Source organism: Homalodisca vitripennis, unplaced genomic scaffold, assembly GCF_021130785.1.
Source record: "Homalodisca vitripennis isolate AUS2020 unplaced genomic scaffold, UT_GWSS_2.1 ScUCBcl_4556;HRSCAF=10807, whole genome shotgun sequence".
Lineage (NCBI taxonomy): Eukaryota > Metazoa > Arthropoda > Insecta > Hemiptera > Cicadellidae > Homalodisca > Homalodisca vitripennis.
In genome coordinates, this window is record NW_025780669.1 from 2151 (window position 1) to 24486 (window position 22336).

The following is a 22336-nucleotide window of genomic DNA, read 5'->3' on the forward strand; positions in this document are numbered from 1 at the left end:
ATAAGTATTTAGATATATAAAGTTGTTCTCTTGTATTTTAAAATTTTGAATTAATTTCAATGTATAGATTTTATACTTAAAGCCCATTTAATTTTGAATAGGCACTTTTTATTTTATGTTTGAAGAATAAGTAAAGGATTTATCATAATTGTATCAAACAATTGTAAATTTAACCGTATACAATATGTGGTAGAGTGGTAGAGAGGGCTTGATAGCGCTAAATCCGCCTCTTTAATAAAGGCATTTTTCATTTCATTTTCATTAGGATTGATAAATAATACACATCACATTTCACAGAAACAAAACAAAATAACAACATAAAATAGAGAAAATTATGCCTTAAACCCTTCAGCACCTAACTTAAAAAGTGTAAGTTCTAGTGAGTAATAAATGATAAGATTTATCAACGTCATTACATCGGCACGGCTATTCTCGTTCTCCCATCCAAGTCCACTCTAACCCATATGTAGTATTTGCCCCTTTCGTTAATAAACAGTGCATTAACTTGTTAATTATCTTGTCTTGTTAATATTTATGATGATGAAGTGCTCGAATTCTATTACTGCTATCTAAGTTTATTGAAATCCCTAGTTACATTGTTGATCGTTAAGTTATTACTCTTTAAGTACTATTTGCAAATTATTATCTTTTTAAAATTAATTTTAAGTATATTCTTAACATCATATCGATAGAATCTTGCACTTGTGGTGTTATTCTTTTAATAAAGTAGAAACATACAGATTGTTAAATTTACTAATTTGGTTACTCTCTTTGTAGTCTAAGCACGGTTCGTTGTTATTTAAGTATGATTTTGTAAGTATTAGTGTTCAATAATGATTGATTATTACTTTGTTAAGTACAATATTGTTTACTAAGTTTGTATAATGTAATGGGCATTAGTGTTTAGACATAAATAAACAAATAGTGAAGGAGTCGATAGCCAATGTCCACTGTATAAGCATACAACCTCAAATAGTTTTTTGTTTGGTTTTGCCGTGACATTTAAAACCTAAGAAATAAATCGATTAATCTGTGTGGCGGTAGTTGCAATGGAAGGGTATTTAAGGGTTTGAAATTCAAACATTAATTGTTTTCTAAGATAACTAGATGAGCTTAAGATACATTTTCTTTAGCTTGGAACACTTAAAACGCCATCAGCCATTACTATAAAGACGGACTTTTTAGTTGAAAGTTGCGACTTTATCTCCTACTCTAAAGCCGATATAACAATTATTTATGTTTTGTTATTGACGACAAATCATTCAAATTTTTTTAACCACTCTCATCAAGCATACAACGCAGAAAATTATTTATGTGTCAGGCGGATGTTTAAAACGTTACAAGCTAAGACAAATGTGATATGAGAAGAAAAATTACTACATGAATTTTTAACACTTTGGATACTCTCCTATTTTTACCCCCTCCCCCCCCCCCAAATTAAACGCTCCTGACCCTTACTGTTTTCCTATTTTACTGCTGATTTCTTACTTAGAAGAAATTAGTCTATCGATTTTTCGAATTAGATCCATTTACACAGTGTGAGAATTGGCTCTGAGAATCTTGATTTGCATTGCATCATAGCGCATCGGAAACATCACAGCATCTTTCTTCACATATCCAAAAACATGTATGATAGCAAGTTATTGGTTTGTCAGTCTTTATTCAATCCAGTTGATGTGGAAATCCAGCGGGGTCAGATTCCGTTATATGCCCCCAACGCTTAAACTTTTCCGTAATCGGGATTCTCAAGAGAGATAAGATAACAGCGACAACAATACCGACCGCAATACCTGGAAATGCTTGTTGATTGATGGAATGTTAGTTCTGTTACTCAACTACATCGTTTTATAACGTTCTAAGTTCATTGAAAAAAGTTTAAGCGTTGGGGGGATATAACGGAATCTGACGTCCAGCGGATACCCCATCATGGACACATTGTGACTCTCGGCCCCCCGACTAGTTTGTACAGATCGTTCATTAATTCGGCCCCCACTTTCACACAAAATTAATTAGAAATCCTCAGTCTGTGTGGAGGATATTATTTTTCAGCTGCTATACTACAGTAGTAATGAACCCCAGATGAAGAGCAATGGGAAAAATGTGTGACAGTTTATTATTAAGATTTGGTAATAGGTACATTTAAAAAATCACAAGGTTTGGAAACAGCATATTTCAGTAACCCCCTGAGACGTTGATGGAAGTCCCGTTTATGTAAGAGGCTCGGTCAGATGCGAGAAATGTCGCCACTTCGGCAATCTCTGAAAATAAAAGAGAAATACTATTATAATAATTACATAGTTTTGTATTTATAGTTCAAGATAGGGTGTTCATAACTATCGTATGAGGTATGGGAGATGATTTTATAATGGCAAAGTTAACAATCTAAGAATATATTATTAAACTTCCAGCAAGAGCGTAGCCCGAAAAAATATTTTTTGGAGGAGGTCTAGACAACTGATATTTTCCCGTAGTAGACAGAGAGTAATGTCCCCTTTTGTTTCTTAAAACGTTCTTGACCCGTTTTTTTGTTGAGAAACGATCTTTCAGCAGTACGTTTTTAGTAATACTGAATTATTTAAATAATAATAATCGTTTAATAAAAAAGTAATCGAGAAAAATTAAAATTTGGAGGGCTGGACCCCTTGAAAGTCCTCCTTGATTTCCAATGTTAGTTATTTACCACAGACGGTGGCGTGACGAAAAATCCAAACATGTCTTTAACTTATTTTATCCACAATTTAATTTTACACAGACGTTGGAGCTATTTCACAGCTGAGTACTAAGAAACAGGTATGGTCTCCAAATTTGGAGATCTGCCCTTTGGTCTTTAGACTTTTATTGATTCGGAGGTAGTTCCGGCATTACAAAGAAGTCTTTTCATGCCCCCACCTAATGCAGGAATTCTTTCAAAGCCACTTAAAAAGGGGTTTTCTGATGGCTTTCTTCCAATATTCCTATTAAAACAAAGACTCTTAGTTTGAAATTGTTTTTGACAATAGAAGGATGTGAAGGAAACAGGATTTTTTTCCGGACATTTGCCATTTTTTTGGTTATTTATTGTGTTACTGACTGTATTGCATCACTCAACGATGACAAATGTCCAGAAAAAATCCTGTTTTCTTTAAATACTCTTAGTTTAGTATATCACTAGCCTAAAATTATGTATATAACTAAGTTCATAAAAATAAAAGATGAGTTCAACAAGTACAAAGATTTAGGAGTGCCGTCTAAGACATTAGATATTGGATTTGAGGTGAAGATAGCGCAGGCTCAAATCCTGTCTGTGACCGTTTCACCTTTTATTAGTACCATCGATCTAATTCTGTATTAACTCCCCCTTCTTCTGTTTACAAGATCGCACAGGTCAGTGGTCCATGGGGACAAGAAGAACAAGGCTTAAAAAGGGACCGGCTTTTCCTTTTTATTAAAAAAAGACGTTTCCAAACAGGTTAGGAATCAGTGGTTATTACCAGTTTGATCCAACAAAAACTATATTTTTTTAAATAATTGGTTAAGATCGTGAGTTCTGTCACGAAAATCAAGTCTTTTTATTTCAAGAATTGTGCTGTCAGAAAAAGAACTTTTCTGTCCTTGGTATAAGCTGTATACTTTTAATTTATCAACTTACTATGTTATTGTTTGAAGGAGTAATACGTCCAACTTTCTTAGTTAAATTTTTAGTTTTGAATTTAAAAATGGGGCACTTTATACAAACGGGACTATGTGGCGTGTTACCTAATAATTACTAACACTTTAATCACTGAAAGCAAACGGTTCTCCCTTCTCCCATTTCCTTGGGCTTTTAACATCCAGAGGGTATTTTAAGATGCGGTTTCAGTATTTAAATAAGTTGGTAGAACTGAATACCTATGGGCTTTCCAGCTCGTTTGGTTGCCAACTGTGCAATCCAGGATTCAAGAGTGAGATCCATATCCACGGGTACCTCAGCTGCCATCCTTGTATCAGTCCATCCAGGCTGGATACTGTTCACTCGGATATTGTATCTGAATATCCACATAAGTCTTGTAAATTATTCGATTCAAAACAAGAGGAATATTTCTACTTCAGGCAAATATAATCCTAATGTTAATATATAAATAAATGAAACTTGAAGAAGAAATAAAGTGCTTTAATTTTTTAACGGGGATACGGTATTATTTTAAGGATAAATAGGAAATCGATCATTGTGTTTGAAAGAAATTTGGGGTAGTGCATTTAATCGTCTTTTTGGTGTTCGTAGGGCAGTAGTTCAGGTACTACTTCTAGTATAAACTCGTCTTATCTTATCAGTGATAAACGCGCGCCGCTTGATCTGGGCTTGGACTTTTGCAAGCTCGAGTTAATTTCTTTTCTAAAAGAGCAAGCAGCGCGAAGCACTGCGCAGCCGGCAAGCATCGCGTGATCTAACCCATTCTGAAAATGTTGTTGATCCTACAACAGGAGCACACACACAGAGAATCGAATCGCTCTGGGCGTCGGCAAAACGGCGTAATAGGAACGAATGCGGTACAAGTCGCAACTTGCTAGACTCATACTTGTGTGAGTTTCTGTGGAAACATCGCCACCAAAACACAGATTTGTTCGAACAAATCCTGGAGGACATTTAAGCGTTCTGGCCACCAGAATAGTATATTATTTTAAACATCTTTCATTGCCTAATTTGTGTTTTTTCGTACAAATTTAATAAACTCGTTTTTCAATTGTTTTTGCAAATATTTGTCAAAACCCTAGCTTAACCTAACCTCAATTACCTTTAGAAATTACATTTGTAGCTCTAGTAACGTAATCTAACTTATAGAAATTAAAATAGTAAATGCGGGGACATACTAGAAAAGACCCCCTTTTACCTTTGGCAGCGCCCCCTGGTGGTGAGTTACATCAATGGGCATAGCATATAAACCTTCTCCGTTGAAAAATTACATATACATAAAAATTTACATAAAGATCGGTTAAACAGTTTCTGAGTCTATCAATGACATATATACAAACACCCTCATATATATATATATATATATATGTTTTCAGTGTCCTTACTGGCTCATATCCATGGCCATGCACTTGGTGATAGCTTCGACCCCAGCCTTGGAGGCCGTGTAGGAACAGATGCCTTCAATACCTTTCAGGACTGCCACACTAGATATGTTAACAATGGCTCCTGGAAGTTTGGCAGCGACGAGTTCCTTGCACACAGCCTGGCTTGTGAAGAAGGTGCCCTGAAACAGTGAAAATGTTGGTCATGATAATATTGTTTTGTTTATTTACATCATCTTTATGTCATGAAATGTTGGAATGTGCTTGGAACAATTTATTTGTGGTGTAGTTAAATTATTTAAAACTGAGATAAATTCTCATTTATTTTATGGTGATTATAAATTTATGTTTCAAACTATACCTAAAGCATATTCAAACAATGATAATAAGTCAATCATTTAATTTAAGAATTACTATTAGTTGTATAGAATGATAATGAATAACTTCTTTCCGTTTATTTATTACATAATGTATTTTTCTCATTCAATACCTCACTCTGGTAACGTGAATACGACGCTCTGTATAAAACGTCTGTATGACCTTCTGTTCGAGGTGGGAACTTTATGAATAGTCCTAATTACAAGAAATTTTGTATGTTGGTAGTAAAAAACAAAAATAGTTTTTTATTTATTGAAATTACTTGTATCCCGTTTTTATTTTAGTGGTGTGTCCATAGCTGCGATTACAGATATAGCCTTAATTTGCAAGCAATTCTTTCATTTGACAAACCATTAATTTAAAACAATATTTTCCTCAAAACCCCATGTAGAGTCTTCTTTTTATAAAACCTGTAAAAGTATTACCATTTAGAGCCCATTACATACTTTAGTAACGGGCAAAAACCATATAGGTTAAACAGCTATAAAATACTAAATTCCACCTTACAAGAATTTGTCGTGGCATGAGCAGGAACGATTTTCAATAATAACAATGTATAATTTCTGTGTGCTTTGCATCTTGAAATATCTAGTATTATTGATATGGGAGTAATTTAGATCCATTTCCGCCCTCTATTATAGAATAAAAAATAAAGTAACTAAGAATATTTTTTACAGAAAAAACGGATATAGATAAGGCCTTGGTTATTGTAATGTTTACTTAGATAACGATACATTTTTTAATAAACTTACAAAGATCATGCCCCAAATTACTCGGATACACTACTTTTCTACATCTGTCGTCGTCTACACACGAATAAAAGTCGTTTAAGGACGCTTCTACCTTAAGGTTGACATCGAGCATTCGCTGGAAGGTGTCTGGCGTCTCTGTTAGGGTTGGTTTGTGATCGGCGATTCCAGCGGAGTTGACTAGGATGTTGGGAGGTCTGTTGTACTTCTGGACAATGGCCTTGAGCAGTTCCGGGGCTGACTTGAAGTCGGTGACATCGTACTTATACACAGAATGTCCGGAACCTGGAGAAGAAGAGTATAGTCAGTCAGAGCTCAATAACATAGACATAAAAGTAGCTTAAGGTCACATATGGAAAGTTCTCAACCATACCTGGTAACAGTTTGAGAGTCTCGTGGGCCCCGGCCTCATCTATACAGGTGACCACCACAGTAGCTCCTTCCCTGGCCAGCACCTTACATGTCTCTCTGCCTATACCACTGCTGGCTCCTGGATTTAAAAGACACTTTGTGAAAAAAACTTTTCTGAAGTTAATTTGAATGTATACCACCCCTTTATTGAAAATGGTATATGAAAAAAAGTATTTTTGGGATCATAGAATCGATGGTTAAAATTTTTCATTATGATTTGTAGTAGCATAAAAACCTACTGACAACTGAGAAAACACTGATATCCATAAGTGAAAGATATTGAAATCTGCTTATTTTTCTTCTAAAACTGGCAAATAACACAAAAGTTACAGATAGCATTAGCTTGGTAATCAATTATATTATTATTATACTAGAAATTAATATTTTGTAGCATTATTAACTCTATGAACAAAACAGGACAATAAAAAGAGTACTAAACATTGAACTGGAGTTAAACACAACATTCATAATGAAAAGGGACTAGACAGTCAAGATCTTAATTTCGTAGTTACCGTAACAAACTAAACTTTAATATATCCGATTCACGTAACACCGACAATTTTTGAAGGGCGACCTTCAGTTCGAATGAAACTACCAATAATAGAAATCCACCTGTAAAGGTGAGTAGAAGCGGGTGGATCTGTACCGTGATTGGCTGTAGCTCCACCAATCAACGTCCAGTATTATCAGCACCAATCAATATGGCAGCACCTGTAAGATAAGTTATCTCGGTGTAAGAAAGATAAGCCAGTTTGAATGTTCTTAGTATTGATTTGGACCTAACTGTGTCACACCTAATGAATGAATGGACAACAATGCCTTTATTAAGGAGGGAAGTTAGGGCTATTAAGCCCTCTCTACCACTCAACCTCAAACATAACTATGACAATTTGTAGCTTAAAAATTGGAATCTTATTATATATTTTTAATTTTTGTTTGGTAGAGTCGCCAGGAGGGTTAATTTCTAGTTGATTTATACCTTCAAGCTGAACCTACACTGGGTACAGCAAAAACCGATGTGTAACTTAAATCTGGGCAACCTTATGGATTTCCAGGGGCGGCACATTACTAACCGCAGATGTCGAGATATTGGGGTGCAAGGGTAGATCGATAGGTCTAGTCTACTGCGGGAGATGACTGTAGGAGTTGGTGGGCTCCTTACATGTTAAGGGCTGATGCTAGCTTAGACATAGTTTCGTGTCATTCCCTACCTACTTTGACTAAGGATTCTGGCACAGAATCGGCTTCGCTTTCTTCCAAAAAAGGCATGGCTGAGATTAATGCCCAAAATCCTTCCAAATTGATCTCATGGGGAGGCAGCCCCTACCCCTAACCTTACTCATCCTGAATATCTGCACTCCCGAAACAGCTCAAAGATCGTTTTAGGAATAGAAGCAATATCTCAGCTTCTTGTACTCAGAGAACAAAAATTAAGTAAAGATAGGAATATAGTTTCCAAATTTTGACATTATTTATAATTAGTGTAAAAAGAATTCTAACAAATCTATAAACACATCGTGCATCGACCATACAATGGTGAATGCTAAATGTTTTTCATCTATAAACAAATTTTATAAACTCTTTGTACCACAAACTTATTTATTTATTTCACTTCCAATGGTGAACAACAATAGTAAAAAAGACCTATTAATGTAAACAAAATAAAAGAGAAACATGTGTTGTTATAAAAATGTCTAATTAAATTATCCATTGTTTACACTATTGAAGTTAAAAAAAATTATATATATTAAAAAAAATTGTTCATGGTTAGAATTCAGTTATACTCGTAAAATCTCATGTATAATAATCATAGTACTGTACTGGCTGCATTTCTTTAAAATATTTTAGTTCGCAACTTATAACCTGAGTTTTAAGTTTTGTAAACATATAATTAAAGCCGAATAAAGTAGAATCAATTTTTAAGTTTTTGACAAAAACAATTTTTATTTATTTAGCTTTAATTTATATCATTTACTTAAATCATTTTCATTAATTTAAAATCGTAAAAGTTGTGCATCCTTATTTTATATATATATATATATATATATATATATATATATATATATATATATATATATATATATATATATATATATATATATATATATATATATAAGTAGATATGAATATGCCGATTCTAGACCACTTTTGGGACAGTCAGAAAATCAACGTAAAATACTGTTTAAAGGACAATAAACGAATCTGTAACTCACGAATGAAAAATTACCGAATCTATAGCTGTTTGCTTCTACTTTCTTGAGCTGTCAAATCAATCTATTGGTCTGCTACGAATAAACTATAAATTAAAACTTATAAACGGAAATGATGGAATTTGCTAACAATCCCTCGAGAAGTCGGGGAGAATGTGAGTAAAACCACATTCTTTTGACGAGGTTCTTCATTTAATTTCTCCAAATGTACTATAAAAATCATCAAAGATTTCAGGCTTAAAATCGTAATCAAATTCAACATCCAGATAATGAAAAAAATACAGGTAAAATCTTCTCATAATAAACGTGTGTATCGATACCTACAAACCTAATGTATTCTTTGAAAAGGAAAATAATTTTTTCAAGGGTTATGAGAGATAAGTAAAAATTTTTATTCTGTTTTCTAAATTCTGTAACAAATTTTGTTTGTTTTTCACCTCCGTATTGTAATTTTGTAAGCAGATTATTCAAATGTGTTAGTTTATTTCGAAATTTCCTAGGTTTAGGTCTTTCGTACAAAATTAAATTACAATCTCTACAAACTAAATATTTTTTATCAATAATTTCTCCTCTATTATAACACTTGTAACAGTTGGCATTATACTCTTCCATTTAAACAAAAAGATTTTTTTATAAATGGAGATTATGGAACTAACTCTGCCGAGATATAAATTTTTCAGCGCAAATGTTTGTGTTTACATTTCTACAACAGAGATAAATAGAAATAATTTCATTCTATTGTACAACTATTTAGGATATTTTGTCTATGATTACAAAGATTATTCCGGACAAAATCGAGATTTTTCATCAGCGAAAGAGTATATTTTTGAAGTTTTAGAAGGAATGAAAGAGAATAATAATGAATTTAGCAAATTATTTTTCTTAAATAAAAAATCTATTCTACTAAATAGTCACCAAACAAGATGAACTCACCAAAGTCTCTACAATTTCTAGCATTAAAACAGTGCAACAAAGATGAATTCAGTGAATTGCCGGTTTATTTTCAACAACAGTTGATACCGTCTTCGATACTTTCCTTAAATGAAACAGAATTAAAAGAACTTGTAGAGTCTTTTGCAGAAAGAACGAAAACTGCACACGTGTACACACAAAAAACTAAAAAAGTAAGGGATTACATATTTTAATATAATTACGAAAGATATTGAAAAGAAAGTAAAAAAATAAACAAACAGAGAGTTTTCAATCGTTTTTTTATGACATTTTTCCCATATTATACGTCCTTTCAAGATAATCAAGACTTAATTGATGAATTTCTTAGGAATTTTTGTAAGTATCAAGATTTATCAACACAATTCATTAAAGAGCATTATAGAATTTTTCTTATAGAATATAGCCACATTTTGTGTGAAACAAAACGTATTACTGTAGATAATATTCCATGTGATTCCTATGAAGAAAAGACACCAACTATGGTTATCAAAACAGTACTATGACGTGGGGAGGGACTGTAAGTTTTAGAGCACAACTGAAAAGAAACATCTGGACAAAAAAAAGTAACCACACATTACTGAACTAACATGTTTTTCTTCTTTCCAAACAGCTGCTGATGATCAAAGCTGAAAAAAAAACAACATATGGGAATGGGAGAAAAATAGTAACTCTCATATGGAAGAATATTGATTTATTTTCAGTTAGGAAACAAACTCAAGGTCTCAGCGTTCCTAGTGGTAACGCATACGTCATGAAATTATTATGAAGTTAGTCGAGGTCACCGCGTTCCTAGTGGTAACGCCTACGTCCATAGTTAGTGAAACAAACAGTCGAGGTCACCGCGTTCCTAGTGGTAACGCCTACGTCATAGTTAGTGAAACAAACAGTCGAGGTCACCGCGTTCCTAGTGGTAACGCCTACGTCATAGTTAGTGCCGATGAATAATATAGAAAATACGATGATTTTTACTGAATTTCTCTAATATCGTTCTTAATCACATCATAGGCTAAAAATTTTCTCAGAAACCACAACCACATAACAAATCGCGTTTGTAACAGCTTTTTGAAAATCCATATTGATAATTATATCGTTCTTTGAACCAGAAATATTTGTCATACTCTTTGTTGTATCAATGACATAAATAGGTCTATTCGCTAAAAATTCTTTAGGATTGTAAATACATTTCCTTATTATTACAGTAAACTTTCTTAAAATCTTGATACATCTGATACATGATTCTGAAAAGACCTCCTGAAATGTTTAAATTTTGTAATTCATCTGGATAATAAGAACCGTTCAATTTTACTCTGATATTTTTTACATCCAAACTATCAAACTTTGAAGGATTTTTTTCTTGATTATTCTGTCTATCTGTTTGAAAACCTATGATAACGAACTTGGGATTGAAGATATTTCTATAAATATTTGTAATATCGAACGAATAAGTTGTTCCGGAAATACCTTTTTGTTCAATACATTGCCAATCTAGAAAATTAAACATAATGTTTTGACTTTTTGTAATTTCATCAATCAACCTAATTTTACTCGTGGTTTTATAATCAATCATTGGAACTCTAATAAAAAAATCTGTAATTGTTATTTTTCCATCAACAGGCATAACATTTCCAGTTGCAGTCTTCAGAATCACATCATCGTCTTCTGCTCTTATAAAACTTAGATAAAATCCTCCTTTATAGATCGGAATAGTAACATTTTCAAAAAATCCTAATCCAAAATGAGATAAATTTCCAGCTGCTTCAAAAACACCAAATTTAAAATCTGATTCAAAGCCATTAGAAGTTTGAGAAATAACATCACTTTTTGAATACGAAATAGTTCCTTTAATTGTGCTTAATTGGCCACAGTTTTTCGACTTCTTCTATCAATTTATTGTGTTTTCTTACTTCAATCTTAGAAAATAAAAACGGTAATAAAATTATCGATTAATCTAACATTATCAGTTCCAAGATATGCTTGACCATCTTGTTTTGTTTAAAGTTCCAGAAATATAAAACTGGAAGTTAGACGAGCAAAAGTTATCTCCAAAATCAATATTAAACTCAGTTCTTTTATTCGGTTCATTCAAATGTTGTTTAATAATTGGATAGAAATTTTTAAACTCCGCCCTTTCAATATCACTAGCATATTTTCTGTAGTCCGCCATTTAATAAGAGAAAATTTAGAAATTTTAAAACATCATGTATAAGAAAGATATCATTTTTTCATCGATCTAATGTACGTTTTTATAAGAAAAGATATAAATTTTAGTAAAATAATTAAAAAGATTAGAGTCATTTTTAATGATCTACTTCGTCATATTCAGGATTCTCTTCCTTAAATTTTGCGATCTCGGTCACATATTTCAATAAAATTTGCACAGGATAGTAACCGCTATCTATAATATTTTTCCAATCAACTGTATCTTTATTTTCATCCAAAAACTTTATACTCAAGTGTTGATAGAGACAAAGAACAGACATGATCTTTTAATTGATAATGTATATTTTCTTGAATGAACTCTGGGGACAGAGTTTGATATTTTGCAATGTTATACCAATTCAATTTGTTTACGTATAATCTCATCATATCTTCGGATAATTCATATTTTTGAGAAATGTCATCCCAATGTTCTTTTTTCAAATCTCTTTCGTGTTGCATGATAAAAAGATCGAAAGCACTGTAATGTCCCGCCATCTCTATTTATTAGGAAAAAATTTCAAATCAAGTTTTTTATAAATTGGCTCTTTCTTGAGTTACATTCAGCACATTTTCCAGAAATTCTCTTAACTCCATTGATGTTTTGCATAGTATTTTATATCATTTGTTGCAGTTTTTTCTTTACATCTCACAAAATATATGAGCGCCATTTATTTAGGGAAAATTTAAAATGAATCATCATAACCGCCTAATCTATTAAATCTGTTATCAATGTTTTCAAAAGATTTATTAAACATCTTCTTTAAATTTATTAAAGTTTTCTTCTAGTTTATTTACTTTATCGAGATATAAAGAGTATTGATCATCTACTCTTTTAAGTAATTCATTATTATGTGTTACTTTCTCATTGAAACGTGTACCAAAATTTTCAAAAAAAGTTTACTTTCTCATTGAAACGTGTATCAAAATTTTCCAGAATTTTGTTAATTGCTACACCAACTAATTCATTAACATTATTTTTATATGTATTAAAGTTTTCTTCTAGTTTATTTACTTTATCAAGTAATTCACCAACATCGTCTACTGATCTTCTATTTCTGGCTTCTAACTTGTCATAGACTTCTGTTGTAAAATCTTTAACATGCTGTTTTATGATTCTCATAATTTTGTTTTAGTTCATTAAACATTTTAATAGGATCTTCTAATTGAATCATTACAACAACATCAAATGGATTAGTTCCTTTACTAACACTGCTAATTCTTTTTCCTTTAAAATCTAAGGCATTTTTAACATTCGGATCATGTAAATCAACAATATCGATGTTTTTCTGATAATTTTAGAGGTTTTAAAAATTTGTTCTTTAACAACAACATCATGTTTGTCAATACCAGGTCGAACACCGACAATTCTTTTTTTATTAGCCAAACTAACATAATTCTTTTCAACTTTGATCGCTTCAGTAATTTTATCAGCTTTTTCGATATGAGACATTAAATTGGTAAATAATTTTTTTACACCATCATCAACTTCTTTTTCCAATGTTTTTATTTTTATCAGCAACTTCATTTGAACTCATGAAATTTGCAAGTTTGTTATCATATTCTGCTTTAAAATCTTCAATCTCGACAGCAAACATATCTGAATCTGGAAGGTTTTGTAATACATTTTCTAACTTGTTATCAAACTCATTTCTCAAACTATCAAAAATTCAAACTATTATCTACATTTTGAATAATTTGTGTACCAAATACGTCAAAAATATTTTGTGAATCCATATTTTATTAAGCAATAATTTGTTAACAACTTCTTTAAAATCTTTACCATTACTCAGTTCATTCAAAACAAAAACACATAAATGACCACAAATTGGGGGATCTTTATAGTCTTGAATCTGAGAATCATTGTAGTAGACGCTTGATTTTTTCAAATATTTAATCAATTCTATAGGTGGTTTGTCCTCAATTCTTCCATACGAATCAAAATAACATGCATTCTTATCATTTTTATAATAACAAATCCAATGCGTTCCACTTCCCATGATCGAGTCTAAATTCACAATTTCCACATTCAAATTTCTTAACTTTTTCAGGTAATGTATCTCTCATGAAGATTCCTCTAAAATGTTTAATATTTTTCCAGATTTCTTCCAATTTCCCGAATGTTAAAGGTTTAAATTTTTTTTTTCAATGTTTGATTTCACGTAATTCAAAGTTTTTTCATCTAATCCAGATCCTGTAACATCTTCCAACTCTTTATCTAACCAATTTAAAATGTTTCGAACAATAGGAATCACATCCTTTTTAACGATTGGAGCAGCTTTACGAACATAAGGAACAACATTTTTAACAACTGGAATATTTTCTCCAAAATCTAATAAATCTTTCAAAAGTCCACCATTTTTGACTTCTTTCAACTGATTATAAGAAAATTCTATTCTGGTTCCTTTATTGTTTTTCTTATGTTTTTCGAGTTTATTGTATTGTCTATTTGTTAAAAATATCTTATCTTCGCCATTTTTTAGTTGATCTATTTTAAAATGAATACTAACGGGTATTTTCTTCTTATATAAAATAAAAGCGGATTTTATTTTTTCTTTCTGATTTTTGCTGAAAGTTTACGTTCACCTCCATTTATATAGTTAAAATTTCAAGTTCTCTTCGATTCCCATTCCTAGTTTTCTCTTCAAAAACATTGCTCCAGCTGTTGGGAAGCGCAACAAATCTTTCACCTAAACTAGCATCTTTTGATAAAAATCTATCCATTGCCTTATCTTGCAAAACTTTATCTGCGATATGTCTGGAATTTGTGTCTCTATGTTTTGCATAAAAAATATCGTGTTCCATAGCAGCTTGATCTAATTTATTTATACCAGTATCTCCTCTTTTTAGTCTTTTTTCGAGTTTTGTGCCAGGCCCCAGATACTGATAAGTTGGTACGTGTAATTCAAAAGGTAAATTGTTGATAAAATCATTCAAAAGTCCACTACCCTCAATCATAGATGAACTTATTGCCGGCAAAACTCGTTTTAAATATTTAATTCCATCAGGTTTTTCAATCATTTCGTCAAGTTTGTTCGAAATAAAATCTTTAATTGCTTTCTTTTCATTCAAAAAATTGTTATTTCCAGCCTTCTCTTGAGCATAAATATAATTAATAATTCCATCGAGTTTTGTCAAATCGTCGATATATCTGTATTCAATCTTATTATCACTGTATTTTCTTACACCTGATCCTTCGATTCGTTTTTTTCCCAAATTGGTTTAATCAAATTGAGATATTTTTTTACCTTTACTTGACTTTGGTTTCTTAGTTGATGGATCATTATTTTTGTAAATTGAATCAGATTTCCATAAAATTTCTGTATACTTTTTCAAGTCTTCTTCAGAATATAAACCGTCTTTTGGAACATCAGTGCCTGTTAATAATCTCCATAAACCTTGAGTTCCTTTATATGTTTTTTCATTAATAATGATATCATTATGCTCAAAATTCACGGGCAAATTTCCCAATCATAAAACTTTTCTTTTTTCTGTCCCAATACAAACCAAATTTATCATCCTTTGCTCTAGGAAGAAATTTTTTACCAATTTCACCAATTATTATATCCGTTTGTTCCAGGACTTATTGGTTCAACTATGGTAGAGTCTTCAATGATTCGAGGTCTAAATGGTGTTGAAGATGGTAATTTTGGCAATTCAAACTCAGATTCTGGTATCGAAATATCGGCAAACTGTCGTACAACTGGAACCAAATTCATTAAATTTTGATTATCGCTTAAAACATTTTCAATTTTGCCCTCAACATTTTTTATTGCAGAAGTTACAGGTTGATTAATTTTTTGAATAAATTCTTGTTCTTTTTCATCCATTCGAATCTGTTCTTTAAATTCTTTGATTAATTTCTTTTCGATTTGATCAAGTTTTTTCGCTTCTTCAGAAGTTACGTTCGCCATTTATTTAGGAAAATTTTGAAACGTGAACGTGAACGAGAACGAGAACGAGAACGTGAACGTGAACGAGAACGAGAACGAGAACGAGAACGAGAACGTGAACGTGGAACGTAAAACATGAACGTGAAACGTAAACACGAACGTAAAACGTGAACACGAAGCGTGAAAACGTGAACAGATTTACCGTTTTTTCAGTTGTTTTCATAATGTAAATAAAAAGTAAAGATAATGTAAAAATAATTGTAACAAATATTTTATCGAGTAAATTTGTCAGACCACTAAGCAGCATTTATATCAGAAAATTTATTCAAATATTTACCATTTTTAGGCTTCAAAGTTAGATTAATTGTTAAAAATCCGTAGTCTTCTTTCCAAATTTTATCACACAACTCAATAAAAGTGGTTAAAACTCATATCAGATCCCACATAATTGTTATAAATCTTTCTCGAATAGTGATCATCTTGCTTAAAAATACACAACATATTCAGATTATTTCTTATAACTTGTTTATCAACCTTTGAAAAGCATTGAGAAAGATAGATACAAGATATGTTTTTTGTGACGAGACATTACGAAATATTCCTTAATAACGTCCTGATTTTCCAAAATACAATCATCAAAAACGATTAACGAATTGGGTTTACATTCGCTTAACGGAACTATGTCCTCAGAAGCATTATAAAAATGTGATATTTCTTTGCTTAAGTTCTTCTCAATATTTTTGAATCTTTGTTGTAATTTTTTGTATACGTCTTGTTCTAAAGATTTACTAAAAACATACAAATTGGAATAAGGAATCAACCTATTGTAGATAAAATTCAATAATAAAGTTGTTTTTTCCACATCCACTTGAACCAACAATTAACAATCTGATTGGTTGATCTTTCTTATTTTCTTCAAACGTTTGAAGTTTTTATCTGATCTTTTTGCTTTAAAAATTTCTCCATTTAAATAGAAGATTTTCATCTTGAAGCAAACGCTTGCGAAAATGAAGCTGTTCAAGTTGACTTCAGAAAGCTCTCAATTATTTTTAAACTTGGAACATCCTATACACTTAGAGGAAGAATCAAATTATTTTTATCGGTTTAAGCGGTTTTTATTCTGACAATTTTGTAATAAATATTAGTGAAAGTTCTCCTTATTGTATAGGATTTAGTGAGAAGAACATAACAAAATATTATGGTTTAAACAAAGGATATTATACCTTCGATCAAATAAAAAATTCCCTTAAAAATTATCTAAAAACATTCAAACAATCAGATAAATCTTTAAACTTTGACGAAAAACAAGTTTGAAATGCAAAAAAATTATCTCTCTAATAAAATTCAAATAAAATCACCAGTAAGAATAATGTTTTCAGCAATTATAGTAGATTTATTAGGGTTTGTTCAAGAAACTATTGAGCCAAATCAGGTATATTTAGGAAATAAAACGCCAAAATTTAGACCGTTTGATGTAATTGAAGTACATTGTAATCTCGTTGAAACCTAGTTTTGAAAATCATACCGAACATTTACACAAAGAATCTGAAAATTTTGTACACATTTTTCCCAAATGTTGCTTATGGATCAAAAATCAGTGAAAAAACCGAATGAAATCGATTATATTCCAATTAGAAAAAATATTAAAAGAATTCAAAAAATCGTTCTAACTATACAAGACTCTGAGGGAAATTTATTAAATAATGAGAGTAAAACAACAATATATTTAAGATTGTCGAAAGAATGATGAATCAAGGGGGGAACGAATCGTTCTTACCTTCAAACTTTCAAAAAAACACTGTTTTTATCAATGAATCTGGACTTTACACTCAAAATAAAAATTACTAGTTAAATGGAGTCAGTTGTAGACCTAAATTCAATAACAAAGACATTGTAACGATTGTAGACGAAAACAATGTAATCTGGTTTAAAGCTAAAGATGTTGCAGAAGTATTAGAATATGAAAATACGAGGCAAGCTATCATAAATAATGTCGATAATGATGATAAAACAACTTTTGAATGTATAAATTACAGGAGTCTATCCCATAGACCCCTTAACAATCTTCATCCTGACACTGTTTTTATCAATGAATCTGGGCTTTATTCTCAAAATAAAAATTACTAGTTAAATTTCTTTTCTATCTAAATGGAGTCAGTTGTAGACCTACTCAATAATCAACTTATATTCAATAATAAAGACATTGTAACGATTGTAGACGAAAACAATGTAATCTGGTTTAAGGCTAAAGATGTTTTGTGAAATATTAGGTTATGAAAAAACAAAAAACGCAATTAAATTAAATGTTGAAGATGATGACAAAATTCAATATTTTTACTTAAAAAACAAGGGGCTATTCGAATGGCCCCTTAACAATCTTCATCCTGACACTGTTTTTATCAATGAATCTGGACTTTATTCTTTAATTTTGAGATCACATAAAAAAGAGGCAAAAATCTTCAAAAATTGGGTTACAAAAGAAGTTTTTACCCGAGTATTAGAAAATATGGCGAGTACAAACTTGAAAACGAAAATAAGCAGTTAAAAGATGAAATAAAACAGTTACAAATTAAAGATGAAATGAAATCATTGAAAATAGAGAATCAAGAATTGCGAATGGAATTAATGAAGAGAGATATGGTATGTAAAGATTTTGATAAGAAAAAAAACACCATGTTTTTGTGTTAATTAAGAAGAATCACATGTGGGAATGGCCTTATTACGTTATCAGAGCTCAGAAACGAGAAATACCAAACCGATTAAAACATCTAAAAATAAATTATCCTGAATTAGAGATTTTGTTCAATTGATGACGAACCAAATTCTATCAATCTCTACAACCAAATGAAAGAATCTTTGAATATTTTATACAACGGAAATCATTTTACTACAAATATGGCAGAATCTCGACTGATTTATAGAATATCTAAATTACACGATGAAAATGTTTCTAAATTTTACTAAAAACTCTCGATTTATTATATTTTGTTTGTAAATGTTTAGCATAATATTTAAATGTAAATGTAACCATCGTAGAATTTTTTTTTCATATTCACAAGGCATTTCGTTTTTATAACTTTCGCTGAAAATTTTTTTAGCACAATCTTTGCAAAAAGCATCTTTTCTATCTTTACTATACTGCCAGTTATTAAATTCAGAAATATATTTTTAATTTCTTTACAAAAGTAACACTTTTTTTTCTTCTAAAGTTAATTTGTCCATTTTATCATATAATTCCTTACAATAACAGTCTTTTCTATTCTCTTCTTGACACTTTGTACATTTTCTTTTGAGACTCCATTTATATAGAACAAATTATTACACGATGAAAATGTTAAACTCTTGAATTATGATATTTTGTTTGTAAATGTTTTTGATAATAATTAACCATTTTTATAGTTCTTTCCATATTCACATTGAGTATCTTCATAATATAATCTATGGTGATTCTTCTTTACACAATCTTTACAATATGAGTCTTTCTTATCTCTACTATAGTGATGACTATTAAACTCTGAAATTTTTTTAGTTTCTTTACATTTAAGACATTCTTTCTCTTCCAAAGTTAATTTTTCTATTTTATCATACAGCTCTTTATGATACTTCCTATAACAATCTTTACAATTATAATTAATTCCATCTTTTCTATTCTTATCTTTATAAAATTCTTCAAAAACCTTTTAATTCTTTGCACTTTGAACATTTCTTTTGAGCCTCCATTTATATAGAAAAAATTAAAGCTTTGACTTTCTCAATTCATATTCATAAAACTTTCCGGTTATTTCTTCATTATTTAAATCTTTTATACTATAAGTTACAGGATCTGTGTTATTAATTTGATAAATTACAAAGATTTCTCTTGACCAATTGTTCTTATATTTGTTCGAAAATGTTTGTTTTTTTACTAACAATTCTTACATGATCATCGACTTTAAATTTAGTTTTCGTGTGAATTTCAGGTGGAACATACTTGAAAACGGTCTCTAAAAACTCCTTTTCTGCATCCTTATCTACGTCTTTGGGCTTCATTTTGATTGTGCTGTGAACCGTATCATTGTAATTTGTGACTATTTTTTGAAGAATATCGATCCATTTAAAGTTTTTATTAATCTCAAAAATTACTTTCATTCTCTCATTTTGAGTTCTGTTATATCTCTCTACAATACTTGATTTCTCTTCGTTTTCAGTATGATAAATCTTGATGTCGTATTTTCTCAAAACATCATTAAATTCTTTATTTTTAAACTCTAAACCCTTATCTGTATGAAGTAGGTTTGGAGGTTTGTGATTGAATCCTTATGGCATCTTTTACTATATCTTCGAAAGCTTTTGAAACATCCTTGCCGTTTTTTTCTTTTGATAGCTCTTGACCAAGCATATTTTGAGAAAGTATCAATAACATTTAACATATACTTAAATCCATCATTTTGATCTGAATAGTTAGACATTATAACTAAATCTGCTGCCCATAAATCATCAATTCCTAAAGTTATAATTTTTCTCTTTTTAAACTTTTTTCGTACTGGTGCATGAATTTCTCTAGCTTCAATCTCGATTTCTTCCTTATTCTTAGATTCTTTCTTTACTTGTTTTTCATAAGGATTCTTTATAAATTTACTCTTATTTGTCTTACATTTTGAACATTTTGCTGCAATTCTATACAATCCGTTTTGAGTTTGAACAATCTTAGAATCTATATTTTTCGTTTTTTTTCTTGCATTTGTGGCAGTGAATCAAATCATCTTCCATTTACATGTCAAAGTTTCCAAGTTTATTTAACTCATCTAATATATCAGATTTTGCTTCATTTTTATAGCCATACGGTACTGTATCGATCTTATTTTCTAGGACAATTCTCTTATCATCTTTAGCGTTCAGTGCTAACTTGTTTATAGTAACGGTGTACAACTCATGTTTATAGCTTTTGATTACTGTCATCTCCCTAAATTCTTCTTTATCTTCGAACAAACATCTCTTCAAGTTTTCGATATTTATTGTTTTATTTACAACGCTTCTCTTAATTCCTTTACACCTAACTGGGTTTTTTATCTAGATATTTGTACGAGTACATCTTAGACCTTAAAACCACAAAATTCTTCTAAAACTTCGCTATTTAACTCATCTTTGAATTTCCCTATTACCTTCTTATTTTTAGTAGTGAAACATTCGTGATCTTTTGGATAATCACTTGTATCAAAGTCATCTATATTTTCTTTAATAATTTTAAAAAGGATCTCGTTTCAATTCTAGGAAATAACTGTCTGTATCCATGTAACACAGATTCAAATCTGGATCAAACTTCTTTAATTTGTTGTAATAAAACTCGTACATTAGCAATTTTGAGAGGTCGAGAACTGAAAATCCTATGTAAATCGGTTTGTTAAATTTAACCTTTTGTTTGTACATGTGACTCGCTATACAGTTGTCGTCAAAGATGTTAAAGCATTTGAAATTTGTTTTCTTAGCTTGTTTTCATTGAAAATTCTTCATTTCCAAGCTTAATATCACATCTGTTTTTCTCACATTTTCCATAGATTTTCCAAAAACTGAGTTGTTCATCAGCTTATAAAAGTCCTTTTCAAAGTCGCTTGTAGCTTTGGTTCTCATGTTTGTGTTAAAATCAATGTATTCTTTCATAAAAGGCTTCTGATCGAATGCGATAACTCTATTCACATGTTTTAACACCATTCCTTGTTCCAGATAGAATTTTCAAATTTCTCGAATGAACAACGTATTCAGTTTTATCCAGTAGAGTTGTGCAAAGTTTGTTTTTTAAAATGTTCTGGAGCAAGAGGTAAATCCTTTGTGATGTTCGTGTAAAATTTGTTGGATATCCAAGATCGACTTCGAGAATATAGCCATAATCTTCGTCGCCAGTGAGTTCTAAAATTGTTTCTTGCCACTCTTCTTTTGTATACGTTTTAGGATCCATCCACTTGATATCACTAAACGGCAGTTTTTTGCATTAGGCCATACCCATAAAGGTTTATTAGCATCAACGTATAACAAATAGTTTTCGGGCTTTGTCTTATCGAAATCTTTCAAATATTTGTTATTTGCTTTCACATATCGCTTAATACACTGAGAAATGCCCCCGCGAATGCCTTTTTCAATCATCAAATACATATTATAATCGTTTTCTATTAGCTGAAGCTCAATTTTCGTTAATTTTAACATTGCGTCCCATGCGAGACTGGGAGCTGTTAGATAGTGTGCCGGATCGAGTTTATAACAAATTAAGGCAAATGTTTCTGAAATTTTTCGAATATATCAGCAAGCAATAAAACATCTTGAATGTTGTACAAATCAGAGTAATTCCCTAGATTTTTCTCTTTTAATTTGTTCCATACATTTAAGTAGTGTTGATAATCTTTCTCAGATATGCTCTCGTCTGTCAAAAGTGAATAGAAATCTTGAATTTTCAGCTCTTCTTTGTAATCAAGTTTTTCAATATTATCGATAAATTCATAGGGAAATATTCCTTTTCCAGACAATATTTTAAAAATCTCGTCGTCGT

At 30.9% G+C, this 22336-nt stretch overlaps 1 protein-coding gene across 1 annotated transcript; it reads right to left on the reverse strand.

Annotated features, from left to right (window-relative positions):
- Positions 1-2080: 2080 nt before the first annotated feature.
- LOC124372989 ((3R)-3-hydroxyacyl-CoA dehydrogenase-like) lies at positions 2081-7838 on the reverse strand. The gene is made up of 6 exons (XM_046831398.1): positions 7781-7838; positions 6532-6711; positions 6253-6443; positions 5035-5213; positions 3868-4004; positions 2081-2258 (listed from the first exon to the last, which is right to left on the reverse strand). The coding sequence occupies exons 1-6, from the start codon at positions 7836-7838 to the stop codon at positions 2173-2175; spliced, it is 831 nt and encodes a 276-aa protein (XP_046687354.1). The 3' UTR covers positions 2081-2172.
- Between the last annotated feature and the right edge of the window lie 14498 nt (positions 7839-22336).

What these genes read in the sequence shown, in the direction of transcription:
- LOC124372989 (XM_046831398.1), bottom strand. Translation starts at nt 7,838, where the DNA reads ATGCCTTTTTTGGAAGAAAGCGAAGCCGATTCTGTGCCAGAATCCTTA. An exon ending in TGCTCGATGTCAACCTTAAG is followed by an intron (nt 5,214 to 6,252) that starts GTAGAAGCGTCC and finishes TCACTGTTTCAG; the next exon opens with GGCACCTTCTTCACAAGCCA. An exon ending in ACGAGCTGGAAAGCCCATAG is followed by an intron (nt 2,259 to 3,867) that starts GTATTCAGTTCT and finishes TTTTATTTTCAG; the next exon opens with AGATTGCCGAAGTGGCGACA.